Consider the following 19,679-nt stretch of genomic DNA (forward strand, 5'->3'; position numbering starts at 1 on the left):
AATAAATTAATGGTAATATATATATATATATATATATATATATATATGTTTATATTCAAATCTTCGTTTTACTCTTTTGTAATTAGAAAAAAATTGTTTTATTTGGATGGAGGGGTAAATATGAAAATTACTAAGCTTCGGAGGGACATATATATAATTTGAGCGAATAAAGGAAAATGGCGCACTCGTTGCACCCCTCCTCCGCCTTACGTCCAGCAGAGGAGCTTTCGCATCTTTCCGTCCACCGACGGTAACTTTAAGCTCGCCCTTTCGGCTCCCGCCTTTGTTTCCTCTGTCTCTCTCTCCGTCTCTTCCTCTCCTCCTCCCTTTCTTGATCGTTAAGTAAGAATCTGAGCAAAGCTTCCGTACATGCCTTTTTCCTTCCTTCTTAACTCTTCCGTTGTGGGTTGTGCCGGAGAAAGGAGCTGCCATCGAGGTCCGCCATGGCTGCTGCGCCGACTGGTCCCCGCGACCACATCGAGAGGATCAGGAGGGAGAGATACTACATCGGGAGAGAGGAGAAGAACCCCTTGGCAGAAGACATCCATCAGGCCGTCAGCTACCTCTCTGAGGAGCTCTACTCCAAGGATGTCCACTTTCTCATGGAGCTTATTCAGGTCGTATTCATCCTTCGTACATATCTCTATCCACATATATACATATGACTTCATACCTACAGTGTTTATATCCTTCCTTGTATTGTCTCTCGATGCACACTGTGTGTGATGCTTGTGATGTCCTTATGCACAATTGTTCTCTCATACCCCACTGCTTCTTGATGCTGCATATATGTGTGCTTTACTTGATGGAAACAAACTTTGCTTCAACATATTGCCCCTTTTCCAGAGAAATTTCGACTGTTCTTTAATTTTTTGCCTCTGTTTTTCTTTTTTAAGGTTGCGCTAAACATTTTCTTGGTGCTTAGTCTTTTCGCTGTCATAGCAGCGCTCACAATGGATAGGATGAATTCGGTATAAAACGTTGAGATCCATTGCATATGCTGCACGGACTTCGGTCACATGCTGTGGCCACTGCATGTGGATTGTTCAACTCAAATCAAAGACTCCATCTCATCGCATCGATGAGTTCTAAACCACTTACTGCAGTCATGTCCAGAGGATGATTGCGATTTAACTCATCACGTCACGTAGGAGATTAAGATGGAACCCCAAAAGCAAGTCAAATGTTTTCTAGTTAGAGTCCAACATGTATCAGAGGGCCAAAAGTTAAGATGGATATTATTTGATCAGCAATTCCCCAGTCTTCCTCCAGAAAGGTGGTAGAATCACGCAGTTTCGGTAATAAGTATATGAAGCTAATACATGCAAGCACATTGATTAAGATTTGAGAACTCTTATTGATTCATATTGATGATTTGAATTACATGATTAATAAGCAATTGTGTATATTTAGCCAACAGAATTGGAATCTAACGGTATAAGTTCCATTCTGATTAGGTGACCAATGGTCAGCATTTAGTAATCTTAATCATCCTAATATAAATAGTTAACCTAGAAACATTTACAAATGGGCCTGTCCTTAAACCAAATATTTAGTCCCGTGGGTTCGACCGATTAAACTCAAACTTAACTGAGTTAGATCAGGAATCATTTAGCTAATTGAGAGTTTGAGACAAACCCAAACTAATTGTAAAATCATCTTAGCTCAAACACAAAGTAAAACTTAGTGGAGGAAAACCATCTAACCAAGCTTGGATTGATCATAAAACCCAGTAAATTCAAATTCCAGCTTAGACCAAAAGCAAAGGTCAAACAATCTTGTTCAGGTAAACCTATGCCAAACTCAATTAAACTTGGCTAGGCTAGACTATTCTCATATTGACCAACTCATATTCTCCTTTAATTTAGTGGACTCGAGTCAGGCTCAACCACCAGCTTATTTAGTTCAGTCAGTCATGTCAAATTAAAATAGACCATCTTGTCATACTCCAATGTGCTCCAAGTGTGCAATATAATTTAGATCAGCAGTGAGCATGCCAAGTGCTTCTACATGATCACTAGTTATGTTTAGATCATCGCAAAATAAACTATGTCAGATTTGAACCAGCCCAATCCTGTTCTAGACCCAAATTACCTTGGGCAGCTATCATACGGTCTGGTCCAGCATTGCTCAATTTCAGTCCAATCATGTCATAATTTGGGTTAATATAAAGCAATTTAGTTGCATTCCTGTCCAGCCCCAATGTTACTTGTTGTAAGAGTTGGGCAGAACAATCTTAGTCATGGTGGAAAAATTTCAGAATAAGAGGACTGAATTATCAACCAGCTCATGTAAACAGAATACGATCACTCCTTGTAAGAACTTTAATCAAAATAGGGATATCTACACCAAGATAAGCCACTCCTAGGGAATATGAGCCGGAATAAGGGTGTCTAGTCATTCACATTATTCTCTTTGAATCTAGTATGAACCTGGGTCGAATGTAATATAATTTATTTTGGGATATCTTCACCCGTCGCTTCCTAGACACCCACCACCTATTGGTGCCCTCATGTGTAGCTCGCATGCTTGCCACCCACTTCGGTATATCCGTTTCCTCCTCTTTTTTCTCTTCTTCCTTCTTCTTCCTCTTCCTCTTCCTCTTCCTTCTTTCTTCGCCACTCTCGCTATCCAATAGTATCACAGTATCAATGTGTTCTGGTGGTACCGTAGAAATTGGTGGGAATTGTATCGATCCAACCATGGATGGACATGGGTCCGATAACTGAAATGGCAACCCTTGGTTTTTTATATGGATGTTGATGCTCGTAATATTTTAATGCATGTATATAATTATGCATCTTTACTATTTCCAATGATAAACTAGAATTCTTGTCCACTTGTATCTCTTAGCTTGATACTGAAGGAATCTTTTCTCAAGCTATAGTTAAGACAATTGCAACAAGGTTGATGAGTCACATTAATACTTAGGAATTCGTAATGAGGATTTTGTAAAATTAGATCATGATATAGAATAGAGAATTTGTTACTCTACAGTTAAGGCAATTCTGCCAAACCTTGATTGATCAGGAGTGTGTGAAGCATTCTCTAGACAAACTTGTTTGCTTCCTTGACAAGTTGAAGTGTGAGCTCGACAAGAGTTGCACCGTTGAAATGTCTGCAAGTTGGCAAGTGCAATCATCGAGGTAGAACAATGGAATGGCTTACAAACTTCTTTATAGAGATTTTTGAGAAGAAGTACGAAGTAGAGAAGGGCTTTCCAAAATCTTTTGAGTGGAAGGACACGATAAAGAAAGGGGCTCAGGTAGGTAAGATATAAATCTAGAAGGAACATCTTGAAGTCTAATAAATGTCTTTTGTATGATGGACATCATCCGAAAATGGAGTGTTTATAGTGGAGGTAGGTTCTTAAGGCCCTTATGACTTCTTTTCAGTCGAAGGGAAAAAAGAAGGTTAAGGCCAAATCTTGCTTCCTGAATAAGTTACAATTGAGTTGCAACGAGAAATACTCCCCAAGGCCTAGTATGGGAGTGGTGCCCTTATGATGGACAATTCTCTATTATTTTATTGACCTTTTATATTTTAATTTTATTTTTAAAGTAATAATATATTGAAATATGAAGATAAGAGTTGGTTAACATATAGTACCTTTACTTTTTTTGAAAATTTAATCTAATATTTCATTTCTAATGAATTACTGTTAATTTTTTTTTTGCTCTTTAATTATTTTCTTGACTCATCCAAATGTATCACCCTAAGTAATGTTGGTATTGTTCCAATCATAGGAATTATGATGTCAAAATATATGCATCTATAATCGCATTAAAGTTTTTATCTATAAAGCAAACAGTGCATATGCTTATCAATTAAACAATAATGATATTAAATAAAATAACTTATGTGCAAATTCTCGAAAAAAGTCCCAAGATTCTACTTTTTCACATAGATTGCTTCCTTTTTTTGGCTAAAACATAAGATTACCCTTGGCCTCCAACATGTTGTGGTCTTATCCGCCCCATTGCTCCGTCGCCATGCCACCTTGTTGTGGTCGCCTCCACCCTCGTTGTCGCCCACCGCCTTTGCATGGCTGCCTCCACTTCACCATGAGTCCCCTCATTGCCTGACGTTGTCAAGGTGGGGGATGAGGAAGTGGGTCAAGCCAGATCGTGCTCGTGAGAGTTTGCCTTTCACCCACTGCCCCCACCCTCATGCGTCTTGTCCCTATGCTATCCTGGGATTCAGCTCCTCTATTAGCAGAGCTAGTTTATTGGATCGTGGCACCATCAACTCCTTATCAAGTTGGTGATAGCATTGCCATGCTTTGTTGTGCGCTCTTTGACATCGCCCTCGTTGATGATGGCCTCATGACCATTTCTTCCCTTGGCGTCGAGAAGAACCTTTGCTTCTTCTCCATCAGTTGCCCCTTCTCTCCTCCTTAGAACCCTCGGCCTTGCCATTGCCCAATGGTGGCACTGTGGGGGACGAGGAAGAGGGTTTGTAGGTGAAAGTGACGATCGACGAGACATATAGTAGGGGTAATCTCATCTTTTAGAAAATAAGGGGTTATCTACATATAGTTATAAAGCAAGAAAGGGCACTCTACGGGAAAAAGCAAGAACTTGTGCTCTTTTTAGAAAATTTGTCCATAACTTATTTATAATTTTATATCATATGATTTGTGGATAAATTACAAATTTAATAACTCTTGAAATTTCTATTTATTTAAGTAGTCAAGCTTTGATATCTCATTTTTATCTCATTTATTCTATGGTCAAAGTTGCTTAAATTTGTTAAGAAGAGTTCGTAGTAAAAAGAGAATACAAGGATGATCTTCCAAAACCAAGTAAACCAAGAAAATTTCAAATTGGTAATAATGAACTATTATGGAATACTTAGAGAGTTCAGATATTAAATGTCAATACCGATTCTGGATTTTTTTCTGTTAAAACAAAAAATATTGAAATAGATGTTTTAGAAAATAAATAAATTTTTTTCATCATATGACCTAATAAATAATGGATACCTAATTGGTCATTCTCATACATGAATAGCTAAGAAAATTGTGTCAATCTTCTTTTAAACCTACAGTTTCTTTTTAACGTAATTCAATTAATTTAAAATGCATACTTTTCTTTGATGATTTAGACAAATGCTAATTAAAGAATCACCACATGTATAACATATGAAACAAACTAATTTTATTAAATTGCAACTACAGTTAACTATCAATTTGTAACACTCATTGCTAGCTTTTTGTAAAAGAATATCGTTGAAAAAAGGCTGGCTAAAATTCTTTTTTATTATAAATATTTAAGCTGCAAAATTAGCTTGTAAGGTGCAACTTGTAATCGAATTCGAATCCTGGATGACATTTCAGAAAATATAGCAGTCTGCTGTGATTGTTTGAGAGATCAAAATTATTTCATTCTATCAATAACAATTTGAATATTTACCTTTTTTTTTTTCTCTCTTAAGTTCTGAATACTTAAAGACTGGTATTATCAACATCAAGATGACTACTTCTCTATTGTTGTAAAAATGCATACTTACCATGTTCAATCTAACTTTATGCATCAATTTGTTTCAACAGAATGCAGAGGATAACAAGTACAAAGAGGGAGTCACTCCATCCCTGGAGTTCGTTATTACATCCAAAGATATCACAATGACTGGTGCCAGCTCAACTCTTCTTCTCTTCAACAATGAGATAGGATTCTCCCCAGCAAACATAGATTCTATTTGTAGGATTGGTAAGTCCACAAAGAAAGGGAGGCGACACCTTGGTTACATAGGAGAGAAAGGTATGATCTTCAACTTTATCATGCCAATCGATTATTATGTTGTAGAAAGGTGGGCTCACAAAACTATATGCAGAAGCATGATCTGGTCAGTTATCTGGGCAGCACTATGTATCTGTTGTTTCATGGTTAACCATAATACACATCCAAGTGCCCCTCAAAGGTGATTTTGGTTAATCATTTGCATGAAGGCAAAGTTATGAATTGCATCAAATTGAAAGGGGAATCAGAAAAACTATGTCTCACTTGATTACAATGCTGAACCAATATTTTTATTCAGCATCTCATCTGTAGAAGACTAGAAGTAAAGTTTGCTATTTTTCTTGGTTCCACATTCACCTCTCAAGCTAATCTGCAGAAATAAACAGAATCTTGGATATGTTTGTCATTGTTCTTCAGTGTCAATTTTGATCTTGCATACACTGCACAAAGTTGACATAGTAATATGGCAAAATTTAATATGATCTATCTGGGTTTCCTTTCTGACAAAGGGCAAGTATGTGAAAGAAATAGTTCTCAAAACCCTTTTATTTGAGGATATAACAAATAAAAACCATTATGCCTAGGAAAATTCAGTTCCAGAACAACAAGAATTTTTAAACCAAGATGTTAGGAAGGCATTCATTATTAGCATAACCAATTTAAACCTATGATATACCATTAATTATGGTGATGGTAAGTGACTTTGAAACCAAAGGGTAAAGAATTTGTAGGATCTCTTAAAGCTAGATTCTGCATCACATTTATTTGGATAACTGCCTGAAATTTATTCATGCATGAGATCCAGTGTTGAAACTTAAGAATCTGGTTGTTTATAATGTGAGTTAACTTAGATCAGATCTTCTTTCTTCATGCTAATGGGAGCCTGTTTCGTTCAACATGTTTAATTTGGAAATGAATAAAATTTTCTTTCTGTGAAATGAAATAAATGTACTCCTTATTGCCTTAATGAAGTACATTTACCAATTCTTCATACTGGTTATTTTCCTGCTAGACAGTTTTGGCACTGTGTATTAGAATTAGTGCTAAACTAAATTTGATACTGTAACTACATTAGTTTGATGACTATAATCTTTTTCAGGAAAACATTGATTCTAAAAGTGTTTTTGTAATGAACTTACAGGAATAGGCTTTAAAAGTGTGTTTCTGATCTCCAGCAAACCCCACATCTTCAGCAATGGGTATCAGATAAGGTTCAATGAAGAACCATCACCTGACTGCAACCTAGGTTACATCGTGCCTGAGTGGGTTGAGTCGAACCCAAACCTCTCTGACATACAAAATATATATGGTTCCTCAAAAAGCCTTCCTTCAACTACTATAATCTTGCCTTTGAAGAGTGAGAAGGAGTTGACTGTAAAAAAACAATTGTCAAGTTTACATCCAGAGGTCCTACTATTCCTTTCTAAAGTTAGACAACTATCTGTGAGGGAAGACAATGATGATCCAAAGCTTAACACTGTCAGTCAAATCTCTATATCAAGTGAAGCTAATTACCAGATGAGAAAGAACTTGAATGCCGAATCATACACCCTTCATCTTGCCGCTCATGAGGTTGACAAAAATGATGAAGAAGCATGCTCCTACTACATGTGGAAGCAAAAGTTCCCTGTTAAGCCCGAAAGCATTGTGAAGAAGAGGATGGAAGTTGAGGAATGGGTAATTACTCTGGCTTTTCCCTCTGGAAGACGATTGAATCGAGGGATGAAATTGTCTGGAATATTCTCCTTTCTTCCCACCGAGATGGTGACTGGTTTTCCATTCATAATTCAGGCTGATTTCCTTTTAGTTTCATCAAGGGAGTCCATACTTTTAGATAGCCCATGGAACCAAGGGATTCTTAGCTGTGTACCATCTGCATTTATAAATGCTTTTGTTACACTGGTTAAAGGAGCAGATGATGCACCCTCATTTTCTGTTCCTTACCTGTTTAATTTCATTCCAGTGAAGAGCTCCTCTATCCCACAGCTGGATTCAGTGAGGCTGTCCATTAAAGAAAAGGTGGCTGCTGAGCATATCATACCATGTGAACCCTACACTTCTCAAAGGATATTTTGTAAGCCCAGTGAGGTTAGCCGGCTGATTCCAGCCTTTTGGAATGTGCTGATCAAAGCACAGAAGTTTGGGGTAGATATACAGAGCCTCCATTCGCATGGAAGGTATATTGTGAACTCTTATTTTGATAACAAAGAGTATGATCAAGTGTTGGGCTTTCTGGGGGTGGAGTACGTTGAAAAAGCATGGTATGGAAAGTTTATTGAGTGTTCTAATCTTGCAAAGGAAGTGCCTGATGATATTTATGTGGTCCTACTGCATTTCATTGCTCACAATTGGAACAATTGTTTTATTGACTTGCCACTCCTGAAGTCTCTTGATGCCAGTGGCTGTGTTTCTTTGTTGAGTGTACGGAAGGCAACAAATGGCTGCCAGAGATTATGTATTGCACAAGATGATGATTCCATCTCTTGGCTTATCAAGTGGAACCAAGAGTTGATTACTGCCTCAAATCTATGTTTTATGCCTGAAAGCACACAAAAAGCTCTAAGAGTGTCTAGAGGAGTTCTTGATTGGCTTCAGGAGTCTGTGAATCTGCAGCTTGTTAGTGTTGAAGACTATGGATCAAAGGTGGTAAAAGCACTGACTGATAGAAGGCTTGTAATTGCATTCACTCACTTCCTATATCACTCTCTTATCAATGATTATGCTTCCGATTGGTGCATCGGACAGTTGTGTTCTTCCCTGCCGATTGTAGATGACTATGGGCATGTGACTGTTCAAAGGACACAGGTGCTCATGCCAGCTAAAGTGAGCAAGTGGGCAGGATTATTGGGTTCAAATCCATGGAGAGCAGAACGTTACGTTGTATTGTGCACAGAGTACTTGTCCCCAGGGGCGTTTGCTGGCACCTATACATCTGAAGGACAGATCTTGCGCTTCCTACAAAGTCACGTAAAGGCCTCAGATGTCCCTTATGTTTATCCTCCAGATGCTGCATTTACTACTGTCTACTCTCCTTTGACAAAGGAAAATGCATTCTTGCTACTTGAATGGATTCGAAATATAAGATCCAAAGGAATTAACAAACTGCAGAACTTTCTGAACTGCATTAGAACTGGAAGTTGGTTGAAGACATCTATTGGTTACAAGCCACCTTCTGAGTCATTCCTTCCGAGCTCAGAATGGGGAAATTTACTACAAATTTCCTCAGTCCTCGTTGACATACCATTAATCAACCAAGAATTTTATGGAAAAAATATATGGGATTACACTGAAGAACTTAAAGAAATCGGAGTCAGATTTGAATTTCAGCAGGCATCAAAATATATTGGCAAGCATCTCATGGATTTAGCGGCTCACTCCATCTTGACCAGAGGAAATGTTTATTCATTGCTGAGGTTGATCAGATACTTGAGAGAGAAGCAGTTGTCGCCTGAGTCTTTGATTCAGAGCGTCAAAGACGGTAGATGGTTACAGACTTCCCATGGTTACAAGACCCCATCAGAATCCATACTGCTTGATTCAGAATGGACAATTGCATCACAAATTAGTAGTCTCCCCTTAATAGATACTAACTTATATGGTAAGGAAATTGTTCACTACAAGACTGAGCTTGATTTACTTGGAGTTTTAGTTGGGTTTAACAGAAATTACCAGCTAGTGGTTGATAATTTTAAAATGCCTACAAGTTTTACATCTTCTCATGCTACTATTTTCATACTCAAGTGTATTCGACATGCTCGTGCCCCTGATAAGCTCATAGAAAAGACAAGGCAGACGAAATGGTTGAAGACCCATCTTGGCTACAAAACACCAAGTGAATCTTTTCTGGTTGCTTCAGAAGTTTGTCTTCTAAACGTGGTCAATGGTGTGCCAATAATTGATGAGGGGTTCTATGGCAGCGGAATCAGGTCATATAAAGAAGAGCTGAAGAAAATAGGAGTTGGTCTCGATATTGATGATCTATCCAAAGTTATTGCTACCCAACTGAAACAACTCATAGCTTCTTCATCTGTTACAAGCAAAAATGTTCTTGCTTTACTAGCATGCTACAGAAAGATGGGTAGTAAATTTCCAACTGATCTTTTGGCCTTTACCCATCATGAGAAATGGTTGCATACCAGGCTGGGCTTCAGATCTCCCAAGGATTCGATCCTATTAGATACAGAGTGGGAGTCCATCTCATCGATAGCCAGTCTTCCCCTCATTGATGGCAATTCTTCATTCTATGGTCACTCTAATGAAATTTACAATTACAAAAATGAGCTCAAGGATTTTGGTGTTGTGGTGGATTTCAAAAGGGGGGCAGAATTTGTTATAAAGGGTATTTGCATTCCCAAAAATCCTTCAGTCATCACCCGGGCAAATGTTCTTTCCTTGCTGAAGTGCATCCACAATCTGAAAGGGAAAATGGAGGTTCTTCCTAATGAGTTCATGAAAAGCATAAGCAAGAGTTGGCTAAAGACCACTACGGGCTACAAATCTCCAGGAGAGTGTCTCCTCTTTGATCCAAAGTGGGGTTTACAAAGGGAAGATGGGCCCTTCATTGATAATGAATTTTATGGCTCAGAGATTACATCCTACAAGAATCAACTTAAGAAATTGGAGTGATTGTGGATGCCACTGGCGGATGCTTGTTAATTGCACGTCATATCAAATTTCATTCTGATATTACTGCAGTCTCCAGAGTTTACATGCACTTGAGTGAATTTAAATGGGAGCCAGAAAATGAAGCTGCAGATTGGATATGGATCCCAAGTGGAAGTGGTGGTGGCCAATGGGTGAGTTCTAGCAGTTGCATACTTTACGATAAAAATCATATGTTTGGCTCCCAACTCTATGTTTTGGACAAGTATTATGAGACAAAACTTCTTGGATTCTTTACCACGATTCTTGGGGTTCGGCATGGTCCAAATATTCAGGATTACTGCAAACTCTGGTGCTCATGGGAAGCTTCACTGCACCACCCGACAGTCTTGCAATGTTCTGCTTTCTGGGAGTTCATTGCAAAGCACTGGAATGCTAAGACGGAGAAGCTGCTACTGGGCTGCATATCAAAGCTTCCAGTGCAAAAGAATAATGAGATAATGCTGTCCAACAAGCAAGATGTATTCATTCCCGATGACCTCTTGCTGAAGGATCTGTTCGACAAGTGTTCTGATGAAACAATTTTCATATGGTATCCTTCAACTAGCACTCCTGCACTGTCTAGAGCAAATTTGAACAAGATCTATATCAGTATTGGTGTCAGAACAATTTCGGAGGCTGTAGAAAAAGATGAGTCCTTCACAGCAGAAGGCGCCAATGTTAGGGAAGTTGATCCAGGATCTCTGGTGTCGAAAGATGGGTTGCTCAGGATCGTTCTTGCATTTCTCTGTGATACTTCTTTAGCTACAAGTTCTGCTGAAAGGCATCGCATTGTTAATAACCTGTGCAATTTACAAGTTTTGGAGTTGGATGAACCCATTACGGTAAGCTACAAGTTGTCACTCACCACAGGCAAGAATTTGATTGCGAAGGCTAGCAAAATGTTTCGCTGGGAGAAGGACAATGCTAAGTTGTTCGTACAGAGCATTGATGGTTCAAAGAGAAAGAGAGGCAGCATCGAATTCGCCACATTTTTTGCAGATGTAATATCACAGGGCCTGTTGTTTGAAATGTCTGATCAGATTGCTGCACTCTCTGAGCTGATTAGGTTGGGCTGCTTGTTAGACTTTGAGGAAGATGCTGTGGAGTTTCTGTTGAAGACCAAAAACCTCCAATTGTTTGCTGAGGACGAAGAGCTTCTATCATCCGTATCAACCTCCTCGAAGGTCTGAGTCACCAACAAGTAGACCACCGTTCTGACACGGACTTAGCTGGTTTTGCCTAAGTCGTGCGGCACCCTTGCGCGTCCGTCCGCAAAGGTCAGCCTCCCCGAAGCCTCCCATTGTCCCTTAGGACCAACAAAAGAGAGAACGGGTTAAAGAGAACGCCTCAAACGGGATCCACAAGCAAACATGTCCGAAAAACACTTCATAGACAAAGTAAATTACAAACAGACTTTACAAGCTCTGAACAGTGGCACAACAAAGGGTAAAATGGTCCATTACAGACCGAAAAGCTTTCGAGCGTGTTCACATGACACAATCTTTATTTACAAGCCTAAAGAGGCCACCAACCCAACTAAAATGGGACTATTAAGCCTTCGGCCGTCCCTTTACATTCTGTACAAGGCATGAACATGCCAAAAGACACGGACATACATAAGCATTACATCAAACACCTTGTTTAGAAGTTTGTCCGTGACATTCTCCCCCACTTATCTCTTCGACGTCCTCGTCGAAGCCTTTGTGAACACTGCAACTCTTCGCCTTTGCTGAGTCTTCAATCTTTTGCTCCAGCTGCAATGCGCCTCCTGGCTCCCAGTTGCTCTCCGCTGCTGTTTCTGAGTAGTCGAACCTTTGATCCGTCATGCTGCTTCAACTCGTCAATGACTCTGACTCTGGTGTGGGGTTGGCTGAGTTGTGTTGATCCTCGTTGATTCCTGCGGATCCACCAAATGAAGGAAAAGACCATTCTTACTGCGCCAGTTTCTCAAAATTTCCACATGCTGCTTGAACTGGGTGGATGCTTGTTGGAGCTTTAACGAGCATCGCCTCGCAAACTTCTGAAGTTTTGGGTCCTTCCTCCACAAAATCTGCTCATTGACTCTTCTTTCAGTTAGTTGTCACATCCAAGTAGGTTCGCATCACTTCCGCTTTCGATTGGCATTTCGTTGGGAAATGAAGCGGACAATCTACTCTCAGTAGCACTGATCACCGTTGGTGAGGATTTGACAACTATTGTCTTCCATTATCTTCGAAGGGTCTTTGAACTTGTGCAGAGCTCCTCTGCTAGATAGATAAGAGAACTGGGGTACTCGGTTTCGCCCATTCTCTTAAGAGTTGAGAAGGCAAAGGTTACTTGACTTCGCCCGCCTCCTCGAGGTTGTACTTCTTGCATCGAGCTGGTTACTGGCCTTCGCCTGCTCTTTGCTCACACTTCTGAAGCACTTGAAGTGTTTGCACTCCTTGCGTTGAGTTAGCTACTGTGATTCACCTTCTCAATGCCATTGAACTTCTGGAATGCAGGAAGTTTTCACCCCAACTTGGAGTAATTCTCTGATAGATGAGGTCGCCTCTGGGATTGTACCGTCTTCTCCATCAACCCTGCCGCCTACTCCACTGAGTAGCAAAGGTACAGCACCACGTACTGCCTGCTTCGTTCCTTGGTCGTGCACTCTTGCATGACCCGAAGTCCTTCACTTACGGCTATCTTAATGAGAAACTTGTTGATACCGGTCTTACGAAGTTTCTTGGCCTCTGCCCTTCAGCCTTGTCTCGGTACTTGGAGATTGCCTCTGCATGCTCCACCTCCTCGGCCCCTTTCACGACCAAGCTCTCTCCCTCCGTGAGAGCAAGGGATCAATGACTTTGACGGAAGTCCCGCCTCTGCGGTACCATGGCGCTGCCATGCCCATGGCCCTACTATCCGTCGCCTCGCATCTACATCCCTTTTCTTCACAATCAGTAGATATGCCTTCGTGACACTCCTCTGAGTCCACCTCCATTCTCACTGATTGCTTGATTTTGGGTAGCTAAGTCCCTAAGGACTTGTCGTCGCTTCCTCGCCCCTTTCGACCTCCTGCTTCAACACCTCTGTGTTCTCCAAGCAGTCTGTTTGGTCGATGGAAATACAGACTACAACTCTCATGTATGGCCTCTGCCATCACATTGTAGGGTTTGCACCGATTCTGTTCTCCTTAGCTTCCTTGGTAGCAACGTTCGCTTACTCGACCTTGTCCTCTGACTTGTCGGGCTCCCTTAAGCGAATATGAGCTCTGGAGCAGTCCAACTCTCCAGCTGCTTCGATCATACCTCTGCATGATCAAGTCCCTCTCATGGGACTCACTGGTACTTGCATTCGAACTTTTCCCTTGGTGGAACCCAGCCCCCATATGCTGATGACCAAGGTTTTCATCCGATGCAAAATTCGGTGCACGCCCGGAAGACCCGCCTCTGCGGTACCATGGCCTTCACTCCTTGAATCCATAGCCCTTCTTGCCGTCGTGTTGTTCACCAAAGCGGAGCTCCCAGTAGCTCCCGATCATACCTCCATATGATCTAGTCCCTCCCGGGACTGTGTCGTGTGTGTCGCATTGCCACGAACTATTCCACCACGATCCGCTGCACCATGTCGCCTCCTGGTGACATCTCCATTGCATTCTGATCCTTGTGGAATAAACTCGAATTGTGAACCCTCCATGTGTGGCCTCTGCCAATACATCGCAGGGTCTCCTCCACCTTCGATTTTGTTCGCTCCTTTGGCAATCGACCTTCATCCACCCACTCTTGGGTCACACCTAGATGAAGCACCGCTCTAGGACAGTCCGTCGCCTAGAAGCTCCCGAAGTCCACCGACTTCGCTGTAAATTGTGCACCATTGCCTGGATCCTGGGCCTCTGCCCCTACCAGCACAATCTCCGCTGCGCACCGCTTCCTTCATAGCAACTCGAATGGCAACACTATGGCATATTCTTCAAGAGTACCCGCCTCTGCATCCTCTTGCCCCGTGCTAAGGCCTTCTGAACTCAATTTCGCCTCCGCAAATTGAGTCGCCTTAGTTCCTCCATCAAATGCTCCTCCGAGATAAGGTGCATGTGCCCCGAAGCTCCCTTCGTCTTTGGCACCATGCAAGATGAGTCTGCTCCGTCAGAATGAAGGACCCATGGAACAACATGATCTTACTCTTGCCTCTGCAAGAGTTCATGTCCTTGACCTCTGTCTAAGGAAAGCACTGTGCCTCTGCTCCATGTTCCAACTTCTATGCTGGCTCCCTTCAAGCGGCTTGAGTACTTCGCCAAGTTACCCCCAAGTTGCTCCGCTCCTCGTTTTTTTTTTTTTTTTTTTTTGCATTGAGTTGATGGTGGCCCTCACGCCCACCATTCCACGGGTCAGCCCTCCCTTGAGTCCGATCTCCATATCGACTCTAAGTGTGCCTTCATTTAAGTTGCTTCAGGTCGCTCCCCCACTTGATCTCGCAATGCATCCACCCATGCATTCTCTCGAGCGAGATCATGTGACAACTCCTCGCTGCTTGCTCGGTCCATTGAGCTTCGTGGAGTTGTTGTTTGTGAGGTACTCCTCCTCAACATGTGAAGTCCGTCTCACATTATTCTCCCTCTGGAGAGCCGAGACTTATCCCTCCTGGATAACTGTCCCGTTGGAGCAACATCTCTCTTCGTTTCGGAGACCACCATCCCCTTGGACTACTCCGATCTGCTGAACAAACTGTGCATTGTTCTGCCTCTTGCAAACGCACTTGCTAGATTGCGCCTCCACGTCAATACAGCCACCGCTGCACCCCTCCAGGCCTAGCAACATGCTGAACTCGTTGCACACTTCAGCCTCCTCCGGACGTATCCTTCGCATGCCGAAGAGAAAGTTTCAATGCTCCATGGCGCCGAGTCTCGGTCGCCTTGGGATGGCCACGAACAATCCATCGTCCGCATACAAGCCCATGCATGAGTACCGAATTCTTCGAGTTAGCAATTCCCCTCACCTCTGTGAGCTTTGCACAACTCTTTCGGTCGCTGAGCAACTCATTCCACTTTGCATGGTCTCGTCCTTTTGCCAAGCGCCTCGCTTGCCTTGAGCACCATCAAGTAAAGTTGTCAACGTTGAGCCGTAGCTCAAACTCAGCCATCCCAACCTTTGTGCGCTCCAGATTCTTCCAAGCTTGCCTGTTCTCGTGGTGCCTCTTGCGCGAAGGGTTGGCCATTCCTCTGAATGCCAATCTCAGATGCCCGCTCCTCTGAGCGACTCTTTTCCCTACATCTCCATGCCCGTTTTCCCTCAAACGGTCGCGCATGTGCTGACTGCCCTCAACGCAGCCCCGCTAGGTCCCCCACGTTTGCATGTCAAGTGTTTCTATGAGTTCTTGTCCCGCTCTGATACCATATGACACGGACTTAGCTGGTTTTGCCTAAGTCGTGCGGCACCCTTGCGCGTCCGTCCGCAAAGGTCAGCCTCCCCGAAACCTCCCATTGTCCCTTAGGACCAACAAAAGAGAGAACGGGTTAAAGAGAACGCCTCAAACGGGATCCACAAGCAAACATGTCCGAAAAACACTTCATAGACAAAGCAAATTACAAACAGACTTTACAAGCTCTGAACAGTGGCACAACAAAGGGTAAAATGGTCCATTACAGACCGAAAAGCTCTCGAGCGTGTCCACATGACACAACCTTTATTTACAAGCCTAAAGAGGCCACCAACCCAACTAAAATGGGACTATTAAGCCTTCGGCCGCCCCTTTACATTCTGTACAAGGCATGAACATGCCAAAAGACACGGACATACATAAGCATTACATCAAACACCTTGTTTAGAAGTTTGTCCGTGACAGTTCTGCGACGTCAAAGTTATCATGTTTTGTTCTCTTTTGGATAACTTTGATGCATGCTTGTTTCTCTGTTTATCAACACTATGTTGTTATGATGATGTCCATACATGTGACCATTTGTATATGAACTAAGCTTGATATATCAACTGTCTATTTTGTATGATCTTGGTTTCCTATACGTTTGTTTCCTTTTTGAAATACAGATTATTGAATTATGTGATATAAAGTTTAAATTAAATAGGTATTTCTGGTTTACTTTTTAATTCTTGATAGGATATGTCATAGTTTAGCCGAATGTTTTTGTCTCCTTATACTTATTGTAAGTGAGTTGAGGTCTTAATGGGTTAGACTTAATTTGTGTGGACATCTGACACAACTCTACTTATCTTGATCGGCTTACATATTGAATCTTCACAAGGCTCAATTGCAGCTCTAACAACTTGAGGGTCCAAACATGACACAATCTACAATACTGAGGAAACAGAACTTATATGATAGATATGACTGACTTCCTTGCTTATAAACAAAATGCAAAAGGTATTATCAGTTTTTGCCAACCACCATGACTTGGGCTGCTGATGTTGCAATTATTATTATTCTTACTTATTGACAAGAGATGATTCAATTTGATGCCGAGTGTGGCACGCAGTGTTGTGTGTGGAAGAATGCTGCAGCATATATTAGTATAGGATTGCAAGAGAAGTCGAGCTTAAGGTGGCGGCGATGTGTGGGTGGGGGTGAAGGACGAGAAAAGAGGGATTTTTGTTGCATCGAAGGACTGTGGAGCTTCTTCTCCACCTCGTTACGTCCATCGATAAAACTTTGAGCAGGTCTCGGAATCAACGAAGGACTGACTCTTCACCTTCTCATCTTGCCGTCCACCCAAGGTAACTTTAAGCTGTCCCATTTCGTCCCCTTTAACGACGATTTTGTATTTATCCTTTTTTTAATATAACGATTATGTATGTTCTTATCTTTAGATTTTTGCTCCTGCTTTATATAGTACGTAAAAAATTGATAATAGGCTTAGAAGTCTCATTTTCTTTGATTTTGGTGATTGTTCTAGATTTACAAATATACATTGTGTCATGTGGACATTTGTGAGGATTTCGATCTGTAATAGATTTTTTTGGATCATTTATTATGCGATCGTTTAAGTGAAGTTAATTTGCATTGAATATGAAGTATTTACTGAAATGATTGCTTGTGGATCCCGAGTGAAAAGTTTTCTTTAACCTGTTTTCTATTTTGTAGGTCAAACACACATATAAATACACAAGGGTATCGCAAGGTTTTGAGGAGGCTGATCTTTGTGGACAAACACGCAAGGGTACCGCATGACTTAGTAAAACCAACTAAGTACGTGACATATGGTATCGGAGTAGGACAAACATACATATAAATACTTTGCATGCAAATGTGGAGGATCTAGTGAGGCTGCGTTGAGAGCAACTAGCACGCGCGATCGTTTGAGGGAAACAAGAATAGAGATGTATAAGAAAAGGAGTCGCTTAGAGGAGTAAATATTTGATATTGACATTTAGAGGAATGACCAACCCTTCATGCAAAAGGTATTACGAGAACAAGCAACTTGAGAAGAATGCATTGCACACAAAAGTTGGGATGGCTGAGTTTGAGCTACGGCTCGACGTTGGCAACCATACTTGATGGTGCTCAAGGCAAGCGAGACGCTTGGTAAATGATAAAACCGTGCAAAGTGGAATGTGTTGTTCAACGACCGAAAGAGTTGTGCAAAGCTCATAAGGTGAGGAGAATTACTTACTCAAAAGAATTCAATACTCATGTAAGGACTTATATACGGATGATGGAATGTCTGTGGCCATCCTAAGGCGATCGAAACTCGATGTCATAAAGCATTAAAACTTTCTCTTCGGCATGAGAATGATATGTCCATAGGAGGTTGATGTGTGCAGCGAGTTCAGCATGTTGCTAGGCCTTAAGGGATGCAGCAAGGATTGTATTGGTGATGAGCCCTAATCTAGCAAGTGCATTTGTGTGGGCAGAACAATGCATAGTTTGTTCAATAAGATGAAGTGGTACAATGAGATGGTAGTCTCCGAAACTTCTAAAGGGAAGGATGTGAAGAGAAAAGTTATTCCAACGGGACATATACTTTGAAAGGATGAGTTTCGATTCTCTAGAGGGAGAATCATGTGTAACAGACCGCACATGTTAAGGAGTATCTCAAGACAACAACTCCATAAAGCTCAACAGACCAAGCAAGCAACGAGGAGTCGTCGCATGATCTAGCATGAGATAATTTTGTTGAAGGCATTGCATTATTAAGAACCTGTACAATTTACAAGCTTTAGTGTTAGATGAACCTATTATCGTAATGTCATGGATGATCAGATCGTTCGTTATTTTTGTTTGCTTTTATATATTTTTGTGTTATGGTTTATTTTTTTTGTAGATTATGGTTTAGACCAAAACATCAGCCTTTTCAGCATCCTAAAACCTTGCAAGTGGCATAAGGTTGGAGGGAGGTTTGGGGTAGTGTTGATATTGATTAAATTTATAAGTTTACACATTAAGCTTATCGAAATATGTCAACATGCTTGATATTTTATTACGAATTTAGTTAATTTTGCTTAAGTCATGTGACACCCTTGTGTATATATCCGCAAAGGATTAGTCATTATGGTTCCTTAAAGATTTGCAAAAGAGAAAACGAGTTAGAGAAAATATTTAACTCAGGATCCATAAGTAATTATTTCAATAAACACTTGATAGGTAATGAAAATTACAAACATAGACTTCGTAAGTTCTAAGCAGTCACTCAACAAAGAGTCTAAGGTGGTTTGTCACAGACAAAAGTTCTCACAAGTATACACACGATAATGCTATGGAATAAAGTAGCGAATCAACTATAAACATTAACCCAAAGGTCCATCCAACTATGTGCTATCCAAGTAGCTCTTGAATGATGTGCTAGCTAACACTACACTATTCTACGGAGTTAGAAAACCCTCGAAATGACTACTTGGATGGCCTTTTATCGGACAACTTTGCCTTTGTGCAATGATTGCATACAATCTATTTACAAGTCTGAAAGAGTCAAAAAAGCTAACAAAAAGGGGCTACCAACCCTATTGGAAGCCTTCTGCATAATGTGTAAAGTATAAATAAAATCAAAAGATACGCAAATACATGAGTATTATATCAAACACTTTATAATTTTGTCCATGACATTCTCCCCTACTTATTTCTTAGACATCATTGTCTAAGTCTTTGTAGGCATTGCATCTCTTCGTCTTTATTGAATCTTTAATCTTCTGTTCCAGTTGTAACACACCACTTGGCTCTCAACTACTCATCATTGTTGTTGTTATGCAATCAAAATTTGATCTGTCATGCTACTTCAAATTGTCAATGACTCTGCCTTGATTTTAGTGTATGGTTGATAGAATTATGTTGATCTTTGTTGATTCTTGTGAATCATTCAAATAAAGGAAAAAACCTTCCTTATTATGTGCT

At 41.0% G+C, this 19,679-nt stretch overlaps 1 protein-coding gene across 1 annotated transcript; it reads left to right on the forward strand.

Moving 5' to 3' along the window:
• The first annotated feature begins 219 nt into the window (after positions 1 to 219).
• LOC103996642 (uncharacterized) lies at positions 220 to 12,121 on the forward strand. The gene is given in 4 exon segments (XM_009417594.3): positions 220 to 617; positions 5,552 to 5,762; positions 6,883 to 10,350; positions 10,353 to 12,121. Coding segments are annotated over 4 exon segments (5,076 nt in total). The 5' UTR covers positions 220 to 443; the 3' UTR covers positions 11,576 to 12,121.
• The last annotated feature ends 7,558 nt before the right edge of the window (positions 12,122 to 19,679 follow it).

This window comes from Musa acuminata, chromosome BXJ2-9, assembly GCF_036884655.1.
Source record: "Musa acuminata AAA Group cultivar baxijiao chromosome BXJ2-9, Cavendish_Baxijiao_AAA, whole genome shotgun sequence".
Classification (NCBI taxonomy): domain Eukaryota; kingdom Viridiplantae; phylum Streptophyta; class Magnoliopsida; order Zingiberales; family Musaceae; genus Musa; species Musa acuminata.